Source organism: Capricornis sumatraensis, chromosome 8 (genome assembly GCF_032405125.1).
Source record: "Capricornis sumatraensis isolate serow.1 chromosome 8, serow.2, whole genome shotgun sequence".
Classification (NCBI taxonomy): domain Eukaryota; kingdom Metazoa; phylum Chordata; class Mammalia; order Artiodactyla; family Bovidae; genus Capricornis; species Capricornis sumatraensis.
This window is the reverse complement of record NC_091076.1, coordinates 5,533,536-5,554,816: the sequence shown is the minus strand read 5'-3', so window position 1 is coordinate 5,554,816 and position 21,281 is coordinate 5,533,536. Positions and strand designations below refer to the sequence as shown.

The following is a 21,281-nucleotide window of genomic DNA, read 5'->3' as shown; positions in this document are numbered from 1 at the left end:
CCTCTGAGCCCCTGGAGCTTTAAGGATCAACACGAGGCATCCAACCCAGAGAGGGGAGGGGGTTGCCCCCTGTTCCTCCCCAGGGGGCGGTGCCCGTTAAGGCTCAGGGAGCTTCACTCCCAGGCCAGGTTAGGACCCTTGTGCCAGGAGGACAGTCCTCTCTGGGGACTTCCCAGGCTGAATTCGTGACAAGTTCAGGGGTAACCCCTGCAGGAGGGATCCCCAGTCAGGGAGGGGCCCCTCAGGATCCTGCAATACCCCTGCCACCCACCAGTGTCTCCCCAGGTGGGTCCCTGATTTGCTGTGTGGCCTTAGATCAGTGACTGCCCCTCTCTGGGCCTGGTGGCAGGCTGACCGGTGCCAGGCTCAGCTCCAGCCCTGCCCCGCCTGCCGCTGGCTCTGCCTCTGCCTGGCTCAGCTCCAGGCAGCAGGGCAGGGTTGTCACATGCTGAGCCACGTGACAGGCAGCGGCCGGGGGCTCCATCCCACGCAGAGGACGGGGGCCCCAGCAGCCCCTTACCCCGTCCCAGTGGCTGAAGCCTCATCCCACGCAGAGGACGGGGGCTACCAGATCCTGCAGGAGGGCCCGGAGGCCTCTCCTGCCCTCCCAGGTAGGCAGGGGCTGCGGGGAGGGCGGGGGCTGTGAGGAGCATCTCCCGGGGGCCCGGTTGGCCCAGAGGCCCTGGGCCATGACCTGGGCAAGACCCAGGGCACCAAGGTGGAGGGGCAGCAGCGGGCCCAGGGTGACAGGCCTGGGGCGAAGGCACGGAGGATACGCCTGTCCCCACACCTGTAACCTAATCAGCCGCCTGTCTGACACCAGCACCTGCGGGGGGATCTTCCCCCTTTGTGCTGGCTCTGACAGGTGTGCGGGCGTGGGGGCTGGGGTGACGCGGAGGAGCGGGCACACGGGAACCTCCACGGCCACACTTGTCATGACGGCGGCCCACCTGGAGAGCAGAGGACGGTGCTCTTTCCCAAAAGGTTAGGAGGGGGTGGCTGGAGATGGCCCGGCCTGATGTAGAATGACAGCCTTCTCCTGTGGGTCCCAGCCTGCCACCGTGCCCTGTGGGGTCAGATCCTCCCCCCGGGACTCTGTCTCCTCCTTGTAAAATGTCACATTGCAAGGGTGACAGGCGCCATGAGTAGGGTGCTGGGGGAGGTGGTGCTGATGGACACAGACACGCGGCTGTCAGGATGAAGCCTGTGGCCCTTCTGGGCCCTGAGGTTGTGTTTCCAGACTCCAGCTGTCTTTGGATCTGAACTCTTCACTTTGCAGATGGGAAACTGAGGCTCAGAGGGGCGGGGGTGGGGGGGTTGTGGGGAGCAGGCTTTCCCTGCCGCTCCAGGCCGCAGCCCCCATCCACACCGGAATTCCACTGCCTGGACTCTCCTCCTCTAGCCGGGCCTGGGACCCTTCCCACCAAGGCCTCAGGATGGACCCTCAGCTCAGAGCTCCCTCGAGGCCTGCTGTGTGACGCTGGCCTGGTGTTGGCCTTCTCTGGGCCCTGGCCCTCTTTTGTGGTCCAGGGAAGGACCTAGAGGCCCCCCCCACACGGAGGGAAGTGCTGATGAAATCTCAGCCTGCGGCCTCCGGCTAGCCCGGAGTCAGTCAGGCACGAGGCCAGGGCGGCCCCGCCCCAGGGGCCGGCCCAGCCCTGGACATTTCATAACGACAGGGCAGGCAGCTGGGCAGAGCGCGGCTGACCAGGAAGACGGGCAGCTGGGCAGGGCCTCAGGTATGGTACTCCGTGGCGGCTGGGGATGCAGCGACCAGTGGTCAGGGCCGGGGCCTGCTGGCGGGCTGGTGCAGGGCCTCTGGGCTGCTGTCGAGACTCTGGCTGCTCTGGGTCAGGGCAGGCCTGACCCCTCACGGTTGCAGGCAGAAGCTAGCTTTGTCTTCTCAGAGCTGCTACGGCCACCTGGGGAGAAAGAAGGAGGAGGAAGGGACTTCCCTTCACCCCAACCTCAGAGATGAAAGAGAGAAGCCGAGGGTCCCTGAGGCCAGCCAGCACCCATACTGAGTCTGAGCTGGGCTGGGGTTACTGAGGGAGCCAGGGGCCCCAGCTTTGGACCAGCTGCCCCAGGAAGGAATACACCCCTGTCCCTGGGGTGAAGTGGGTGCGGCATCAAGCATCCATCTGACAACACATTTCCTGGGCATCGGCCACGCGTACCCACTGCTGGGGTGGGGTTCACCGTGAGTGGTTCTGAGCGATCACATTCTTGGGAATGGACCCAGCCAACGTCCAGGAAGAAAGGTCAGCCGGGGCCCTCCCTCCCGGCCTCGCAGAGAAGCTGTTATCAGATGGACCTCAGGGAGTCCAGCCACTGGCACAGCCTCTCCATGCGGCGGGGCTGGGTTTGGCTTGGCCCACGGCCAAGGGTTGGTCCCCAGCTCCCCATGGCCCCCACGGAAGGGAGGGGGCTGCTGCCCAGAGTGCAGGAGACCTTGGGAAAATCCAAGTTAGGGCTACACGGCCCCAGGGGTGAGGCCCAGATTAGACACTCTAGAGTATTGGGGCCTGTGGGACTTTCGAGGCAGGCCTGTGACCTCCACCTGACAGTCAAGGGGCTTCCCAGGCCCTCAGACCACCAAGGTCACCTCTGTTGCTCTTGCCAGCTCAGCTTCCCTGCCCCCACAGGGTCCCAAGTTGATGTCCTTGCCTCCCGGGTTGCCATGCTGGGCCAAGGTTTCCTTGGGTTCCCACCCCAGGATCTCCCCTCAGCCCTCTCAGCACAGCCGTCCTTTGCAGTCTTATCTGAATAGCAATCATCAGGAACCATCCTCATGAGCGCTCACGGGGCTCAGCCCAGCACCAATCGCTTCCCAGCACCACAGGATAGAGACAGGCATTGTGCCCATTTCACAGATGGGAAAAGCGAGCCACAGGGAGGCCAAGCCACCTGCCCAAGGCCCGAGCTGATAACCTAGGATTTGGACCCAGGTCCTTGGGCCCCTGACATGGCATACTGGGAGCATGCTTTTAGAGGGACTGTGGTGTAAATGGGGAAACCAAGGCAAAAAGCACAAGAAGGTGGATAGGGGTGGGGCCTGGGAGGTAGCTCATCATCAGGACCAGGCAGGGCGCAGGGGCGGGGCCTGGGCAGCAGCGGCTTCCCGATGCTGCTTTGGAGGCGGCAGACCTGAGTGCCCACCCTGCCTGTCAGTGTCTCGACGCCACGGGCCCCGGGCCTCAGCTTCCTTCAGGGACACCATCCGAACACCACGCTGTACCCATGGCTGGCGCCCCCGCTGCCGACACAGTACCTGTAGTGTCAGCGCCTGGTCATCATTCTTTCTAGTGCATCCCCAGGCCCCTGGCCTTGAGGGAAGGTCCCGGGGCTCCCGGGAAACAAGCCGTCCCTTGTCACATCAAATGACTTAACAGCTCCCAGGGAGGTGAGCTCAGGGCCCCCAGACCCCCCAGTGCAGGAACCTGTGCACGTGTGTTCACAGCAGCTGCTCGGCTCCCTTGTGAGGTCACAGGCCCAGGGTCCCCTCAGGCCCCAGGCCCCACAGGTAGCCTTGGCTCACCTGCTCACGTGGGTTGAGTCAAGCTCCCCAGTCCCCAGCAGGCCCCCCCAGGGGGGGACTCGGTCCTGACCCAATTGCAGGGGGCACTATTGTGTGAGTTTGCCTCAGTGTTGCCTGGAGAGGCTGCTGGAATGTTCCAACCAGACCTCCACCCCCGCAGAGCTCCCCGCCCCTCACTGCACTGGGAGATGCTCCCTTCCAGCGAGATGCCTCGCATTTTTGTGGGTTCTGCGGAGACTCAGGAAAGGGACCCTGCGGAGGAGGGAGGGGGGCAGGTGCGGTTTGCACTCAGCATCCATCAGCAGGAATCTAAAGGTGAGAGGGGGCGGGGGGAGGGAACAGGGATAAATATTTGTCGAGCTCTTGGTAACAATAACCACAGCTGACCATTCACTATGCGGGCAACGGCCACTGCTTCCCGGGGTGATATGTCATGTAATCCTCCAGACTTTAGCAAGTGTTACTGGTGGTGGTGGTTTAGTCGCTCAGTTGTGTCCAGCTCTTTGTGACTCCACGGACTGTAGCCCACCAGGCTCCTCTGTCCATGGCATTTCCCAGACGAGAATACTGGAGTGGGTTGCCGTTTCCCTCTCCAGAGCAAGTGCTATCGGCATCCCTATTTTACAGATGTGGAAACTGAGGCAGTGAGAAGACAAGTGACTTGCCCAAGGTCACACAGCCAGAAGAGGCTGGGTCAGGGTTTGAGCTCACAAGGCAGCCCGGGGGGTCCTCAAGGCTCTGGGCTCCTGGGCCTCTGGCCAGTATGCCCTCTTCCCAGGAGGAGGGTCGGAGCGGAGGGTGAGCCTGGGGCTGAGAGCGGCCCTGACAATGTCCCTGCTCTGGGGCACCGTCACCCTCTCTGGGGGACATGGAGCCCGCCCTGTGCCCAGACCACTGCCCGCTTTCTCCTGATTGTAGCAGGAGGCCTGTGGGCTCAGTCTGGCCTCCATCACGCGTGGGGACAGCTCAGGGCTCCCGTCGGGCTCTCGGCAGGGTGTCCATCGGGCCAGGCCATCCTATCGGCTGGAGCAGCTTGGCCCTGGTGGTCATGGAGCCCTCCAGAAAGCTTAGGGCTGCAGCAGCAGTGGCCACTTAACAGTAGCCCTGGGGGGCACTGATGCCACGCCCTGGGCCCTGAACTGGCCACCAGGGTCTCATCCTTGATAAAAAACAACAACCCTGTCAGCTGGTAGGTGGAAGGGAGACCTTAACAGATGGGGAGCACAAAGACCCAAATGACGAGCTAAGAAGGCAGAGTGGGGCCCTGCCTCCCAGTCTAGTGGGAGAGGAGAGGGATGGGGGGGTGGGGACAGAGAATTGGGCAGAGAAAACCAGTACTTACCACGAAGTACAACACTGTGTGGGCCTCCCTGGTGGCTCAGGTGGTGGAGAATCTGCCCACAACGCAGGAGACCCGGGTTTGATCCTGGGGTGGGGAAGGTCCCCTGGAGAAGGAAATGGCCACCCACTCCAGTGTTCTTGCCTGCAACAGTCCATGGACAGAGGAGTCTGGTGGGCTACAGTCCATGGGAATCACAAAGAGTTGGACACGACTGAGCAACTCACACACACGCAGTATGGTGGGGAGCATGGTTGCGGGACCACTGTGAGAATGTATAAGGGAGTAATCACGGTGGGCTGCCTGAAGGAGGCATCAGCCAAGCAGAAACCTGAAGGAAGGGAGTCAGAAGGGAAGGAGGAAAGGGTCCCCATGGGTCCTTGGCACCAGGCCGAGGGCCGAGTGCGTCAGAGCGCTCCTCTCGTGAGCTTCAGGTAAACAGGCGGGGGCCCCGGGGAATCCCAGGGCCCCTACCCAGCCTGCCGGCCCAGGCTGATGCCAGCACGCGGGCCAGGCTGCCCCTCACCGCTTGCCACCCCCACTCCCTGTTCCTTCTGCACCGTGGCTGCAGAGTGGGGGTGGGCCATGGCACCTGTGGGAGGCGAGCTCTTCCTTCCCTATCTTGCTGCGGAGCTGGGCCACAGGGAGAGGGGTCCTGTCACCCAGCCTCTGAGCCACCGCCCACCAGCCCGGCCTCCCTGGGCAGGGCCCCCCACCTGGGGACCGGGGGTGGCAGCGCATTCTGCATTGGGAATGTCCCAACGAGGTGGCTGCAGCGGCCGTTGGTGGCCACACTTCCCCTGGTTGCTCCACTCAGGCTTGCGGGGCTCAGGGCTGCCGTCTCTGGGAAGGGTGCGGAGCAGGGTGGGGGCTGTGGCTTAGGGCTCGTTTCCCTGCAGCAGGAAGACCCGTGGTCCCCTGGCCACCTGCTCACCCTTAGGGGTTGTGGAGTAGCTGTCACCCAGCCCAGGCCTGGGCCCGTGACTGCCCTGGGGTCCAGGGCCCTCCTGCCCACTGGCCGAGGGGCGTGATCTGTAGTTCTGTCAGTGGGTGTCTAAGTGTGTCCTGTGCGTACATGTGTGTGGTGTGTGTGCGTGTAGGTGGGGCAGCCCGGGTCCCTGGGATTACGTGTGAGTCCCCAAGGGAGTGTCCGTGGGCCCACCTGGGTGCGGGCAGGGGCCAGGGAGGGGGCCACGGAGATGAGGGCACCCTGACCCATGCTGCCCCCTGCCTGGCAGGATGGACCCCTTCGTAGACACCCTGCAGCGGCTGCGGGAGGCCTTCGTCTCAGGGCGCACACGGCCGGCTGAGTTCCGGGCCGCCCAGCTGAAGGGCCTGAGCCGCTTTCTGCAAGAGAACAAGCAGCTTCTGCAGGAGGCGCTGGCTCAGGACCTGCACAAGGTGGGTGGGGGGGCGTGGTGGGGGGAGGAGGGCAGGGGTGAGGGGAGGGGGATTGCAGGGAAAGGGGCAGGGGTGGGGAGGAGGGAGACAGCTGCATCCTCCACAAAGGGGAACTAAAAGCCATCGCGCCCACCTCCTTTCCTGCTCCAGAACCTACTCTTCTGCATCATCTAATGGCTCATTTCTACCTCCACTCCACTGCTATTTGGGGCTTCCCAGGTGGTGCTAGTGGAAAAGAACCCACCTACCAATGCAGGAGACATAAGAGACACAGGTTTGATCCCTGGGTCGGGAAGACCCCCTGGAGGAGGGTACGGCAACCCACTCCCGTGTATTCTTGCCTGAAGAATTGCACAGACAGAGAAGTCTGGTGACCTACAGTTCGTGGGGTTACAAAGAGTCGGACTGCGACTTAGCATGCACACACACACGCACGCACACGAACAGCTTTTGGGATTTTAGTCTCCCGACAGGGAATTAAACCTGCGCCCTCAGCAGTGAAAGCGCCGAGTCCTAACCACTGGACCGCCAGGGAATTTCCCCACTCCACTGCTATTTATTGAACACTTACTAAGTGCCAGGTCCTGTTCTAGGCTCTGGGGATACAACAAATAAAACCAAGTCCAGGGAGCTGGCCTCCCAGGGAGAGACACAATTAGACAGTAAATAAATGCAAAGCATGTTGGGTGGTGATGAATACCATGGAGAGACACTCCCATGTGAAGGGGGTGAGAGCCGGCCAGGGTCAGGGTGCTGTTTCGTATGTGGGGGTCAGGGGAGGTTTCCTGGAGATGGTGACGTGTGAAGGGGGAGGGAGAAGGGTCCCAGGGACAAGGAGGGAAATGGCAGAGGGCCCAACATGCGCAAAGGCCCTGAGGCAGGAGGTGCTTGGTGTGTTTTGTGCTGTAGGAGCGGCAAGGAGGCTGGCGTAGCTGGAGGGGAGGGCAAGAGGTGGAGACACACGAGGGGTGAGGTCCAGAGAGGAGGGTCGCACCCCTAAGGCCGCGTGAAGCTTCACCAGGTACTGTGGGCATCATGGCCTCTGTCCAAATCCTGGACGGCTGGGGCTCAGTCCCTGCCGTTTCCAGCAGTAGCCTTGACAGGACCCCAAGAAATATCCTTCCTTGTAGTCAGCCTCCCACCCTCTCAGCCAGTAGGGCCCACCCATGTGGCTGCCGCTGCCCCAAGACAGCTGTCCCCGGGGTTTTTCTCTGGACAAAACATCCCTGTGCTTGCCACAAAGCCACAGTGTCCAGACTCACCCCTGGACATTGGTGCCCTCCAAGGCTGTGACTGTTTGCCAGCTGGTCAGGTGCTATTCTGAGACTTCACACCAGGACAGGCCCAAGGTGCATGTGGGCCGCTGTCCCCAGGGGGCTGCAGCAGTCCCACATTGGCTCATGCTGAGCACCGAGCTCTTCTTCAACCCTCCTGAGCCCACGAGCAGAACCCTCCAGGGAACCCTGGAGTCATCCCTTACTGCCCTCCGGCCATCTTTGCCATTCTGCTGGGCCTGCTGGCTCCACCCAGTTCGTGGGAGAGATGTCAGCCCTGGCAGACCTGGGGGTGCCTCTGCAGCCTCCTTGGGACCCACCTGATTTGCAGACACCCAGCCGGGTGTCCACCCTGGCTCCAGAGCAGGCCTGAACTCAGAGACTATGGGGTTTCATGGCATCTGAGGTCATGGATCAGGGCACCCTCATTCCATAGGGACAACAAAAGCTGGACACAAGGACTTATCCTCAGGATGTGGCCTCCTGGTGATGCCTAGCCCCTTTCTTAGTGTCCTCAAACCTTCTATTTATCACCATGCTCCGGGACTACAGCCGGGCTCCCTCATCAGCTTTTTCTGGAATCATCTGTTGTCCCATTTATGAAACCATGGTGCCAGAGCATCCTCTCCTTGGCTCTCTGACATCCAAGGGGCCTGGCTCTGACTCCTTGTGTGGAGTGTCCCTCACTGGACCTGATCCAGGACAGAGGGGACTCCCATCCCCTGCCCTGGATTATTGGGCTCCCTAGGAACTGGCACCCCCACGGAGCCTCTGCCCTGCACCTGCTGGCCTGGCCTGTCCGCCTCTGTGACACCTGACCCGATGGTCTATCTGGTCCCTCTTCTCCCTGCAGCTCAGATTTCACCTCCCGCCTCCAACCCTCAAGGCTTCCAGAGCCAGGGCTCCATGAAGGGAGCAGCAGTGCAGGAAATCCAATCTGTCCCTCCTTCTGGTCTCGGCCAGCCCTGTTCCCACCCTCCCAGCAGGCAGCATCTGCCCTGTCTGCCCTGCACGAATCCTCCCACTTAACCTCCAGCAGCCCTTCCAGGTACAGGTGGTCACACCCAGTCACCCTCAGAGGTGACTGAGAGAGGGCATGTTCTTGCCTGAGGGCACACAGCGCCTGCTGAAAACAGCCTACTCTTCCATGGCATTCAATGGGGCCCAGATCATCCCTTGAAAAGAGTGAAAATGTTAGTCGCTCAGTCGTGTCCATCTACTTGCAACCCCATGGACTGTAGCCCACCAGGTTCCTCTCTTCATGGGATTCTCTAGGCAAGAGTACTGGAGTGGGTTGCCATGCCCTCCTCTAGGGGATCTTCCCAACCCAGGGATTGAACCCGGGTCTCCTACATTGCAGGTGGATTCTTTACCATCTGAGCCACCAGAGAAGCCCCTTAAACAGGCCCAAACCTCACGCAGGTCACAGGAGATCTCACTGGGCCTGTAAACACAGACACAGTTGAAGGCGTGCCTGAAGTCAGCCGGTGGACAGGGCTTCCTCCTCCAGGGTCCCTTCCCGCTCAAGGCTCAGCTCTGGCACCCCTGGGCCCATCACCCTCACCTCTGGCAGGAAGACACTCTCACTGTAACAGCGGAGTCTCAGGAATGAGGACAGCCTGGCTCTGGAGTCCTGAGAGATGGGCCTCCAGTTGCCTCCAGCCCACAAGCTGGGTCCCTCCTCCCTCATGAGGGTGGGGCAGGCACACCAGCTGGCAGAGATCAGGACAGTGTCCCTATTGCCTTTTGCCTCTTTCTGACTCCTGCCCTTGAAATCTGCCCTTGGCCCCTGGGCTATGGGGACTGATGGCAATTATCCAGAGATACCTGTCCTCAGTGTCTGCTGCAGACTGACATCCACAAAAGCCACACGGACAGTCCTGTTCAAACTTGAGGTAGATCCTGTCCCTGCTGTGCTCAACAGCCCTCACCCCAGTGGCTAGGCCTCATCACCTCACCCACCCTCCTGCTTGCTAACCAGGAAGAGAGCAAAGCCGGCACTGCCTCAGGGCCTTTGCACATGCCACACCCTCAGCCTGGAATAGCCCGCCTCCGGGCATCCTGGGCGCCCTTCCTTTCTTTCTTCACTGCTCAAATGTCATGCCATCCCAGAGGATGGTACTGACCACCTTGTGTGAAATAGAGCAAAGAGACACACACACCCTGAAAACCTGTTTCATCCTTGTATTGCACCTGTCACATCCTAATGGAGGAGTCAGTATTCTCATCATCACGTGCACTGTGCGCCCCCCACCCCTACCACAACGTCAGCTCCGTGGGGCAGGTCTTCTGCCTGCTCCATCACTGCTACATCCCCAGCACGGGAATGGGACCCACACACACTGCAAGCATTCAGTGAACGCGGAGCGAATAAATGAATGAGTGGACGAGTCATTAAGACAGGCTTTGCCCTTCCCAGGGCTCCAGCCCTCTCCAGGGCTCTGGCCACCTGCGGATCCTGGGTCCCTGACCCCAGTCCTGACCGTGCCCTTTCCCCCCCACCCACCCTGCAGTCAGCCTTTGAGGCAGAGCTGTCTGAAATCAGCATCAGCCAGAATGAGATTAACTTGGCCCTTAGGAACCTGAGGGCCTGGATGAAGGATGAGAAAGTGTCCAAGAACCTGGTGAGTGACGCTGGGGTCAGGAGACCTCTCTGGGTGGAGGGTGGCTGAGGGGCTGGGGTCTCAGCCCCTCACCGTTCTCCACCATGCTGGCCCCGGCCCAGGCCACGCAGCTGGACTCGGCCTTCATCCGGAAGGAGCCCTTCGGCCTGGTGCTCATCCTGTCTCCCTGGAACTACCCTCTGAACCTAAGCCTGGGGCCCCTGGTGGGTGCCCTCGCAGCAGGTGAGAGGGACCCTCTGCCTTCCTGCCCCCTGCCCATCCCCTCCCAGCCTCATGGCTTCACAGCCACCCCCAAAGCCAGGGAGGAGTTGGGGGGGCTGGCACCAGGTGGCTAAGATGGCCTGGTTTCCATGTGTGAGGATTTGGGGCTGGGACCGCACCTCTCCTACCGAGCTGTACTCTTCACCTGGAGAGGGAGTGAGGTGGGCTTCTGCCCTGCAGGTGTGTGAGGACGAATGGAGATGGGGTGTGGCTACACACGGCCCCGCCCTCTCCCCGCCCCACCCCCCCCTCCCCACAGGGAACTGCGTGGTGCTGAAACCCTCCGAGATCAGCAAGAGCACTGAGAAGGTCCTGGCTGAGGTGCTGCCCCGATACCTGGACCAGGTGAGCCGGGCCCGGTGCAGACCGGGCAACCACACTGGGGCCAAGCAGGGCCAGGCTGGCCCCCTGGGCCCGGGGCAGACCTGAGTTCCGACCTCCTCTGGGTTGTGTGGCCTTGGCCAGGTCACCGGCTTCTCTGTTCCCCTCTGCGTGAAACAGAGGATGGGGCCTGTCCCCAGGGGCTCCCTGCCTGTCTCTGGTCACCCTGGCCTCAGTCCCCACCCCAACTCTGCCAGCCCCCCCAACCTCACACGTGCTGGGCTGGCACTGCCCTGCCCAGTGCCCCTGGGGAGCTCCCCGCTCCCCACCCAGCCCGCCTGGAGCCCTGGCACCGCTGGGTCAGGCCAGGCAAGGGGGGAGTGGCCCCAGGCAGGCAGGCAGCCCCCTGGGCTCTCAGGCTGGGACCCCAGAGGGAGCCTGCCTTTGTCCATCCCCCCTTGCAGAGCTGCTTTGCCGTGGTGCTGGGCGGGCCCCAGGAGACGGGGCGGCTGCTGGAGCACAAGTTCGACTACATCTTCTTCACAGGTGAGGGGCCAGCTGCAGGGGCAGGTCGGGGGAGTGCCCAGGATGGGAGGGGCAAGAGGCCTGAGGCCAGCCCCACACTCCGGGCCTAGTCCCCAGCTGCTGGAGAGAGGCTCAGAGGACAGAGGTAGACAGCTGGCCAGGGAGGACACGGGGGTGAGTGCTGAGGGGTGTGCTTGGCTCCAGGACAAGCAGCCTGGAGAGTGGCCCTGGACCCCTGAGGACCCTTGGGGAGCTGGACCCCGTCCCAGGGAACAGGCCTCTCCACCAATCACAGTTTCACACGTCACAGCATCTGCCCTTGCTGAGTGAGCTTCGGCTATGCCAGGCACTCCCTCACCACCCCACAGCCCTTCTGGAAGGCTGGACGGACGAGGGTCTGGAGACTTGGGTGACAAAGAGATGCAGTGCCCACCTCACTAGCCAGGGTTGGGGCAGGCTGGATTTTGCCTCCATAGGTCACCTGCCATCACCCTGGCATGTGCCCATGGGGCCCAGACACCACCTAGCTTCAGGTGACCAGGACAAAGTTTCCAGAAGAGAAGAAAGGGTGGAGGAGGCAGACAGCCATGTCAGCGGGCCAGGCCCTGGAGGAGAGAGGCCAGACCTGCCTCCCCCATGGCACACCTCGTCCCTGCCGGGGAGGCTGTCTCGGCCTCTCTCCTCCCCAGACCCTGCCGCAAGCCCAGGACAAGACCTGCCAGCTGCCACTGTAACAGACAGGGAAGGAGATGGCGGGGGGCGGGGGGGGAGAGCAGAGGCAGGGTTCTCAGCTGTTCCTCCAGATTCCTGGGGCGAGGGGGAATACCAGGAGGAAGCAGCTGGGGGGGACCCACCACCCACCCTCCACTCACCCTCCACTGCCACACCCTGAAGATCAATGGGCTTTGAGCCCTGGCCCCTCAGGACCGAGGGTGCAGAGGCAAGGCAGGCAGACCCCAGAGGCCAATGTCCAGGTCAGGCCCCCGAGGCAGTCTGTGCAGGGGCCGACGAACTGTCAGAAGGCACTCTGCCACATCTCCTGACTTGCCCAGGCCTCAGTTTCCTTACCAGTGGGACAGGGGCCATCCCCAAGTCACAGGCCTGTCTTAAGGATAAATGGATGAATGAAAGCCTTTGTCACAGCATGTGGCCTGGGCAGCATGCACTCACTTGCTCACTTGCTCACTCAGTGAACATTTACTAGAGCGCAGACCGTGCCCGGCACAGCCAGGCCCTGGGATGAAGCAGGGCTAGGTCTCCCGCGTTGTCATGGAGCCCATTCCACGTTGATCAGGGCAGAGGTGGGAAGGCACATGGCAGGGTTGGTTAGGATGGCCTCACAGTCAGGGAGGTGTTTGACAAAGACAGGAGGCCCTGAGGGAGGAGCTGTGGTCCGGGGAGAGCACCCGGGGGGTGAGGGGGCCTGGATAGAGGGGACCAAGGACAGGGAAGCAGGAGGAAGTGAGACCAGAGAGGTGACTGGGCTTCGGGCTCCCTCGGGCCGTGGTGGCTGGGGAGAAAGACCAGGGTCATCACAACACAAACGGCAGCATGGGACCCTGGGTCAGGCATAGGCAGGAGGGTCTCAAGGCCTGGGGGGCATCAGGAGTGGTTGGGGTGGCTGAGCGGAGGAGGAGACTGTGAGACCAGGGAGACCAACACAGAGAAGAGGCAGGGACCTGGAGGGGAGGGTGCCAGGGCTGCTGCATCAGGTCAGAGAGAGGGGAGACCCAGATATTGACCAGCTGGAGTGGGATGCTGACTTTGGGCCACAGGGGTCATTTTCAGAGGCCAGTGGAGAGAAGGGAGGCTGCAGAGGGGAGGGTTAGAAAGAGTCTCTGCAGGTCCCAGCTTGGGGTCAGCAGCCGGGGGACATTGTAGTGTGTGTGTGTGGGTGTTCCTGGATGTCTAAGCGGGCAAGTCAGGTGAGGGAGCCGGGACCTTCCACTGTGTGGGGCTGGTCAGGGCGGGGGTAGGGGGAAGATGATGGGAGGAAGGTCCCAGTGTAGCAGCAACTGACAAGGAAAGGCCAGGTGAGACCCCATTCAAAGGCCTCTCCAGGGAAGTGCAGGACAGGGAGTGAACCCCCTTGAGAGTGCCCAGCCCTGGGCTGGGGCCGCCCCGCCTGGTCAAGTGATGGAGAACCACCCTGGTTTCCTTCCTTGCCCAGGGAACCCTCAAGTTGGCAAGATCATCATGACTGCTGCCGCCAAGCACCTGACGCCCATCACACTGGAGCTGGGAGGCAAGAACCCCTGCTACATAGACGACAACTGCGACCCCCAGACCGTGGCCAACCGGGTGGCCTTCTTCCGCTGTTTCAATGCCGGCCAGACCTGCGTGGCCCCCGACTATGTCCTGTGCAGCCCTGAGATGCAGGCACGGCTGGTGCCCGCCCTGCAGAGCGCCATCACCCGTTTCTATGGCGACGACCCCCAGAGCTCCCCAAACCTGGGCCGCATCATCAGCCAGAAGCATTTCCAGCGGCTCCGGGGCCTGCTGAGCTTCGGCCGCGTGGTCATCGGCGGCCAGAGTGACGAAAGCGATCTCTACATCGGTGAGCCCCGCCCTCCCTGCCATTGTGCCCCACCCCCATCCACACCCCAGCGAAGGCCCCTCCACGCTGGGGGCCACAGCTGGACCCCCAGTCTGGGCTCTGAGGCTCCCCCCACCCCACCGCTACAGCCCAGCCTGGTGCCATGACTTCGTGATACCGGTGTTTCCTGGTGCTGGGGTCTGAGCCCGCGACCCCACGACTCCATACTCTGGCCCAAGTTCTCCAAGCTCAGACCCCAGCGTTCTAGGCTCAGCTTCCCAACTTCAGTCCCACGATCCGCTGCTCCACGGGCCACACGACCCCTAGTGCTCTGCGCCCACGATTCCGGTTCTCAGCTCCCAAGCCCGTCCTGAGCGTCTGCTCTGCTGTGAACAAAGAACCCTGGTCTCCTGGGCTGAACGACTCGGAGGGTCTAACAGGCTGGGACCTGGGGCCTCAGACTCTGGGGTCTAAGATCGGATCACCCTCTGACTGTGAGACCAAGGCTGAGTGATTCTCTGGGCCCCACGAGCCCGGTCAGGCTGGGGAGCCCCTCGTGGTCACTTCCCGGGGGCTGCAGGGAGAGTACCATCCCTGGAACATCCGGGTCCCTGGGCCCTGACAGCCCGCGGGCCCGCCCACCAGAGGCCCACCCACTTTAGGCCCCGCCCACCAGAGGGCCCCTTCCCTGGGCTGAGCCGGCCCCTGTCTCTGGCAGCCCCCACGGTGCTGGTGGACGTGCAGGAGACAGATCCGGTGATGCAGGAGGAGATCTTCGGGCCCATCCTGCCCATCGTGAACGTGAGGAGCCTGGGCCAGGCCATCGACTTCATCAACCGTCGGGAGAAGCCCCTGGCCCTGTACGCCTTCTCCAACAGCAGCCAGGTGGGGCTGGACGCAGGCGGGGGCAGGTGGCAGCAGTAGAGACTGGAGTGGGGTCAGCAGAGGGCGATGGCTCCAGGATCCAGAGTGGACCAATGGGCCTGGCAGGAGGGCAGGGGGTCCTGGTCCCTCGGGGGCACTGACAGGTGGCACACTGGGCTCTGTCTCTCTCCTTTCTCCTGGGGGCAGCAGGGCCTCCCTGCTGCCTTTCAATCTAGGCCACGTTCTCATGGGCCTTTAGTAGGCAGCTCCCCAGGGTCTCCTCTAGGGTCCAGCATCCCCTCTACGTCAGCCCTGGCCTCTCTTGTTCTGCATCATCTTGGCCTTCGGTGCTTGGTTCGTGGAAGGCACACACAACATGGGATGAAATGACTGAAGGGGGATGAATGACCAAAACACGCAGACCCAAGAGTGAGCCCTGGTCCCCTGCCCCTCCCTGGGGGTCCTTTGGGAGGCTCACATGCGTGTGGCCGGCAATCTTCAGCTCAGGACACACGTCCCCCGCCCCCAACACTCCTGAGATCCCTCATAGACTGGGCGATGCTTCCCCCCGACCCCTACCCCCTTCACTGGAGTGCCGTGCAGCATGCAGTCTTAGTTCCCAATCAGGGCTCAAACTCATGCCCCCTGCAGTGGAAGCGCAGAGTCCTAACCACTGACCCTCCAGGGGATTCCCCTGGACAATGCTTTTTTTAAATTTTACTTTTTATTTCTATTTATTTATTTAGGCTGTGTCAGGTCTTAGTTGTGGCATGCGAACTTGTAGTTGCCCCAGGCCTGTGGGATCTAGTTCTCTAATCAGGGATGGAAGACGGACCTCCTTCACTGGGAGCACTGAGTCTTCCCCTCTGGACCACCAGGGAAGTCCTGGCAAGGCCTTTTTAAAATAAACTTTTAATTTTTAGATTTAAAGAAAAGTTGCAGAGAGTCCAGGGAAGGCCCATATACTCCAGTTTCTCCCCTTACGTTGGTCGAAAGTAAGAAACTGACATTGGCACATTGCTGTCAACCACACTCCAGACTTTAGACAGATTTTGCTAGTTTTTCTTTCCACCCCAGGATCCAGGCCAGGGTCCTGAGCTGCATTTAGTTGCCATGGCTCCTCTGGTCCCCTTGTGGCCATCTCTCAGCTTACGGGGTGCCGGCCATCTGTCCTGCAGAATGCCCCCATCTCAGTGGTCAGCTGTTTCTCTCATGAAAGAAGCCCACAGGGCCAAGGGCCCATCTCTGCTCATCTTCAGGGGACCATGGGATCCATCCATCACTGGTGAGGTTAACCTTCATCCCTGGCCAAGGTTAGGTCTGGCACAGGTCTCCACCAAGGACTGTTTTTCCCTTTCCTTATTCTGTTCTGTGAGAGCAAGTCACTAAGTCTAGCCTACCTTCAATGGGGTGAGAGTAAGCTCTACCTGCTGGAGGGGAACATCTGCATATCCTACCTGGAATCTTGGCTTGGTTCTTTATAGCAGTGCCTTTTTTCTTTTTGGCCGCGCCATGTGGCACGTGCGATCTTAGTTCTCTGACCAGGAACTGAACCTGCGCTTCCTGCAGTGGAAGCACGGAGTCTTAACCACTGGCCCGCCAGGGAAGCCTGGCTCTTTTTATTAGCACGGACTCCAGTGCATCTGCTTGATTTTCCGGGTTACAACCCAATACCACCTGATTTGTTTCTTTCTTCAACCTGTCCCCAGTACCACCTGATTTTCGTTCGACCTGTCTGGCCTTTGGGCACTGGGAGCTGCTCTGTCCCAGACACCTGCCCATCCTTTGGTTTTCCCACCACTTCCTTCCTTTCTGGGTCTACAAGCTGCCTGGCCCTAGAATCAGCTGTTCCAAGGAGCCCTTGTTTATCTGCATAATGTTAACTTTAGAAAATGCTACACAGGAACCTCCCTGGGTGTCCAGTAGTTAAGGTTCTGTTAAACCTGCTCCCAATGCAGGGGGGAGAGGTTCACTCCCTGGTGGGGGAACCAAGATTCCACATGCTGCACAGAGCAGTCAAAAGAGAAAGTGCTACACAAGTGTTTAGAAGCAGGGAGGGGGGTCCTCTGGCCAGTCGGCTTTCAAGCTTTTCCGACTGCCCGGTGCTGTTCCAGGACACGCGGTGACACAAACCCTCATCCCACCCCGCATGCCCTGCCCTGGGTCCTCACTGAGCACTGGTGGTCCCAGCTCCGCCTTCTGCTGTCCTTACTGCTGGTCTCAACGGGATTTTCTGACCCTGAGGATGGGGGTCCACTCTGCGGGAGGCCCTGATCTAGCTGTGACCTGAGGGTCACACGTTGTAACTAACTACAGCCAAGGTTTTGTGCAACAACTCTTTAGTGTCTGCTCATCTTGGTGATGGTCAGGGAAGCTTGGTGTGCTGCAGTCCATGGGGATGCAGAGTCGGACACGACTAAGCGACTGAACTGAATCTTTCTTTATTGTCCATAGACCGAAGAAGGGCCTTCATTAAGTCAAGCAGGGGTCAAGTTCATGTTTCCAAAGTACAAATCTCAGTGTCCTCCCGGTGGCGCAGTCCACAGGCCTCCCCACCTGGCCTTCACTCTGCGTGGGTGGGGGTCCCTCCTACTCTCTTCTGCCCTCCTGGACACCCAGTAGGCACCTCACATCCCTCCTGGGGCATCTCCCTGATCGCCCGCCCCTCCACGTCCCCAGGAGGAGGCTGGGTTTCCCGCCTCCCCTGCCAGCCTGAGTCTGTGTCCGCGGCCGCCTGCGTGGACCACACTCAAGGGAGGCTCAAGACACACGTCTCCAGTGCTGACGTGAGGGTGGCAGGCTACTCTTCAGCTCACATGGTGGCTTCAGACCCTGCCATGGGCCCTGGGACCCTGAAGGGGCCAGGTAGAGCCCCCGCAGCTCTCTTACCAGCCTCACCGCTTCTTCCCCCCAAGGTGGTCAAGCGGGTCCTGGCCCAGACCAGCAGCGGGGGCTTCTGTGGGAACGACGGCTTCATGCACTTGACCTTGACCAGCCTGCCTTTCGGAGGAGTGGGTAGGTACCGTCTCTCACCTCGCCCCGCTCCCCTCCACAGAGCCTGTAGTGGAACCTTCCACGCCGGTCCTGGCTCTTCCGTCCGCAGGCAGACCTGCAGACACAGCTTATGTTGTTTTCAGCGTCACTGTGAAGTCCGTCCACGGTGCTTGCTGCCGCTTTTCTCCCCGACTGGCCTGGCATCGCATGCAGGGCGGCCCGGGTGTGCTCTCTACGCCACGTGCGGCTACTCGCGGCTCCTTCAAGCCCTCCCGCGGCTGCTTGGGTCCATGATGGAGATGGGGGTCTGCTGTCAGCTCCCCCCTCCACCAGGCCCTAGCAGCCCCCAGGCCGGCTGCAAGGTCCTGGCCTCTGAGGCTGGCCCCAGCAAGCCGACGGCTGTGTGATGTGGGGCCGCCACGGCCCCTCTCTGAGCGACCTCCTCCTCAGGGGACGAGAGGGCCCACACTGGGCACCGGAGTGAATGACCAGCAGGGCCTGGCGCGCTGCCCTGGTCATCCCAGGCCCTCCCAGGGCTGGGCACGGGCTGTCCCCCTTCTGGAAGCCCGGCCCCCAGCCCGCCTGGCTCCCTACCTCCAGTCCCAGTCGCTCCTCCTCAGGGAAGTGAGCGGGTCTGTCAGTGGGGGAACCTGGTCCTCTTACTCCCCTGACGAAGCCCCCCATAGCTCCCAGCCCCTGACGGAGCCACAGGACCCCGACTTGGCTTCCGGAGGCCAGCCCTCCCTGGCCTGGCCGTGGAATCCTGCTCCAGCCTCCTCTCCCGTTTCCCTAGCTGCTGCCCCAGCCACACGGAGCTTGACCTGAGTCCCAGCACATCCAGGTCACCCACTTCCAATGCTCTCTCAAGTTGTCCCTCTGTCTGGGGCCTTCCTGCCCCCACACGCCCACTTTATCTGGTCAATGCCATATCCCTCAGGCCTCACCCACTCCAGGAAACCCTCTCAGACTGCCCCTGCTTCCACCAGGCTGCATCCCCTGGGATTCCTACTGCCTGCTCCTCGACTGTCTCCCTACCCAGACACCGCGGACTCAACAAAGCACTCGCTGCATCTATGGGGCTGAACACTTGTCCCTGCGACCCTAGAAGGTGGTGCCACTGTCCCCCCATGTCATGAGGAGACCGAGGCAAAGTCACTTGCCGGTTCAAAGCTGGGATTCAAACCTAGGGAGTCACCCCAGAATCCACTGGGGGGTTGCTTTCTTTACTTTCCATCTTGCCTCCCTTTTTTTTTTTTAACTGAAGTGTATTTGATTTACAGTAATGTGTTGGTTTCAGCAATTCAGTTTTACACACACACACACACACACACAGGACTTCCCTGTAGCTCAAATGATAAAGAATCTGCCTGCGATGCAGGAGACTAGGGTTCGATCCCTGGGTCAGGAAGATCCTCTGGAGAAGGGAATGGCAATCCACTCCAGTATTCTTGTCTGGAGAATTCCATGAACAGAGAAGCCTGGTGGGCTACAGTTCGTGGGGTCTCAAAGAGTCGTCGTAGTCAAAGAGTAGTCAAACATGACTAAGCAACTAACACATACACACACACACACACACACACACACACGTTTTCAGATTCTTTTCCATTATAGGTTATTACAAGATATTGCATATAGTTCCCTGCGCTTTACAGTAGGCCTTGTTGTCTATTTCCTATGGTGAGCACTGTTAACCCCAAACCCCCAATCCTTCCCTCCCCCAACCCCTGGAGCCCACTCACCCACTGTCCACCCATCTTGCCCCAGACCTGGCGTCCTCAACATTTATTTGACTGGGTGCTGGTGCCAAGGAGAGGCTAAGCCCTTTACCCATAGCATCTCATGATTAGCCCACTTTACATGTGGGGAAACCAAGGCTCGGGGGTGAGCGGCCCACTCAGGTCATACCCTGTGACCGGCAGAGCCCAGGTGTGTCTGACGCCCCTTGGCTGGCCCCTGGAGGCCTGACTGGCATGCCCCTCGTCCCTCTGCAGGCAGCAGCGGGATGGGCAACTACCACGGCAAGTTCTCCTTCGACACCTTCTCCCACCATCGCGCCTGCCTGCTGCGCCCCCCAGGGCTGGAGAAGATCTACACCATCCGCTACCCGCCCCACACTCCACGCAACCTGAGGGTGCTGCTGATGGCCCTGGAGACCCGCAGCTGCAGCTGCACCCTGCTGTGAGCCCAGCCCAGGCTCGGGGGCACTGAGCGTCCCTCCCAGCCCACGCCCGTGAATCCTCCGCTGCCGTGGCCACCTGAAGCTGGGGGAGACAGGACTTGAGATCCACGACGCAGGGGCAAAAGACCTGCCAAGGCCACAGTCCAGACCAGTGCTTGCCCTCCTCCCACCCAAGGCTTCTCTTTTCAGGCCCTCAGCTGCCCCACAACCAGGATGGGCCAAGGTGTGGGCACGTGGGAAACTGTAATCTGCTCTCTGGCTCCCAGGCTGGCCACCTCTGTTCCAGGGGAGTCGGGCAGCTGTGGGCACTCGGGACCCCTCTTTCTGTGGAGGGGTGCAGAAGGGGCCCTGGCATCTGATCCATGCCCTGCTGTGGACCTGCTGTGACCTGGGTCGTCCCTGCCCTCTCTGAGCTTGTCCCCCTCTCTGGTGTACAGAGGAGGTGACGAACAATATCTCCTGAGATCACTGTGAGGATTAAATTTTGGAACCTAATTGCTGACTCTAAGCTCCAACGTCCTGGTCTCCTCATTCAGGCGGGGGAAGGCTGCCTCCCTTGTCTCTCTCCCCGCCTCTCCCTCCAGGCAAGATTGATGAGATGCCACAGTAGATTCTCTTTCCCTTCAGCTCGAGCCCTGAGGAGCTCTGAACACACTCCTGTCCCCCAAGTGGTTGGCCCTGGGCACCCTCTCCTCTCCATGTCCCACCCTGGGCTCATCCTCTTCCTTGTCCTGCTCATCTTCCTGGACCTCAGTGCTCTGGAGTGGTCCCCACCCATTTAGCTGCCAAACTCCCAGGCCTCCAGCTGGACACTCCCTTCTACCGCCCAAGTCCCATCTTTGAGCAATTCCTGATGATTCGATGATGCCACGGGCCTCCCCAATCCACACACTGAAGGCTGTGCCCAGGGCCATCCATCACCTACCCTCTTCCCCCAGGCCCAGCCCTTCTCAGTGCACCCACGGATATTCCCAAAGCCCACTGGACCATGCCAGCCCTCAGCCTGAACCCCTTCATTGGCTCCCTTTGGCCCACAAGTCTGGATGGGAAACCTTCCTTGGGAGGTTCTGCCACAGCCCTGCGCACGCCCCCGTGTCCCCATCCTTGTCCTCTTCTGATGCCCTTGATGTGTCCCCCTCTAGGGACCTCCGCACACGAGCTGGGCGCGCCCTCTGGCCCTCTTGTTCTGCCCAGCTCCTCCGTGCTCTCTGCTTGGATGTCAGCTCTTCCAGGAAGACCTCCTTGTCCACCTTCCACTCCCCGCCTCCTCCCCGCCTCCTCCCCCCTCCCCCCCTACCCCGACCCCAAGACACCGGCGGCCTTCAAGGGTCTTCTTAGTGTCTGCAGCCTCCCAGTTCCCTCTGCCACACAACTCACCGAGAGGAAACGTGGGTTTGTTTGGTGGCTGTTTGGGTTATGGGGCTC

The 21,281-nt window shown here is 61.0% G+C and overlaps 1 protein-coding gene across 1 annotated transcript; it reads left to right on the top strand.

The window, feature by feature from the left end:
• Window positions 1–1,718: 1,718 nt before the first annotated feature.
• ALDH3B1 (aldehyde dehydrogenase 3 family member B1) lies at window positions 1,719–20,047 on the top strand. The gene is made up of 10 exons (XM_068976861.1): window positions 1,719–1,739; window positions 6,116–6,278; window positions 10,066–10,176; window positions 10,278–10,398; window positions 10,697–10,782; window positions 11,223–11,304; window positions 13,454–13,840; window positions 14,538–14,704; window positions 17,599–17,698; window positions 19,669–20,047. Exons 2-10 carry the CDS (start codon window positions 6,117–6,119, stop codon window positions 19,857–19,859), a joined length of 1,407 nt encoding a protein of 468 aa, XP_068832962.1. The 5' UTR covers window positions 1,719–1,739; window position 6,116; the 3' UTR covers window positions 19,860–20,047.
• Window positions 20,048–21,281: the final 1,234 nt, after the last annotated feature.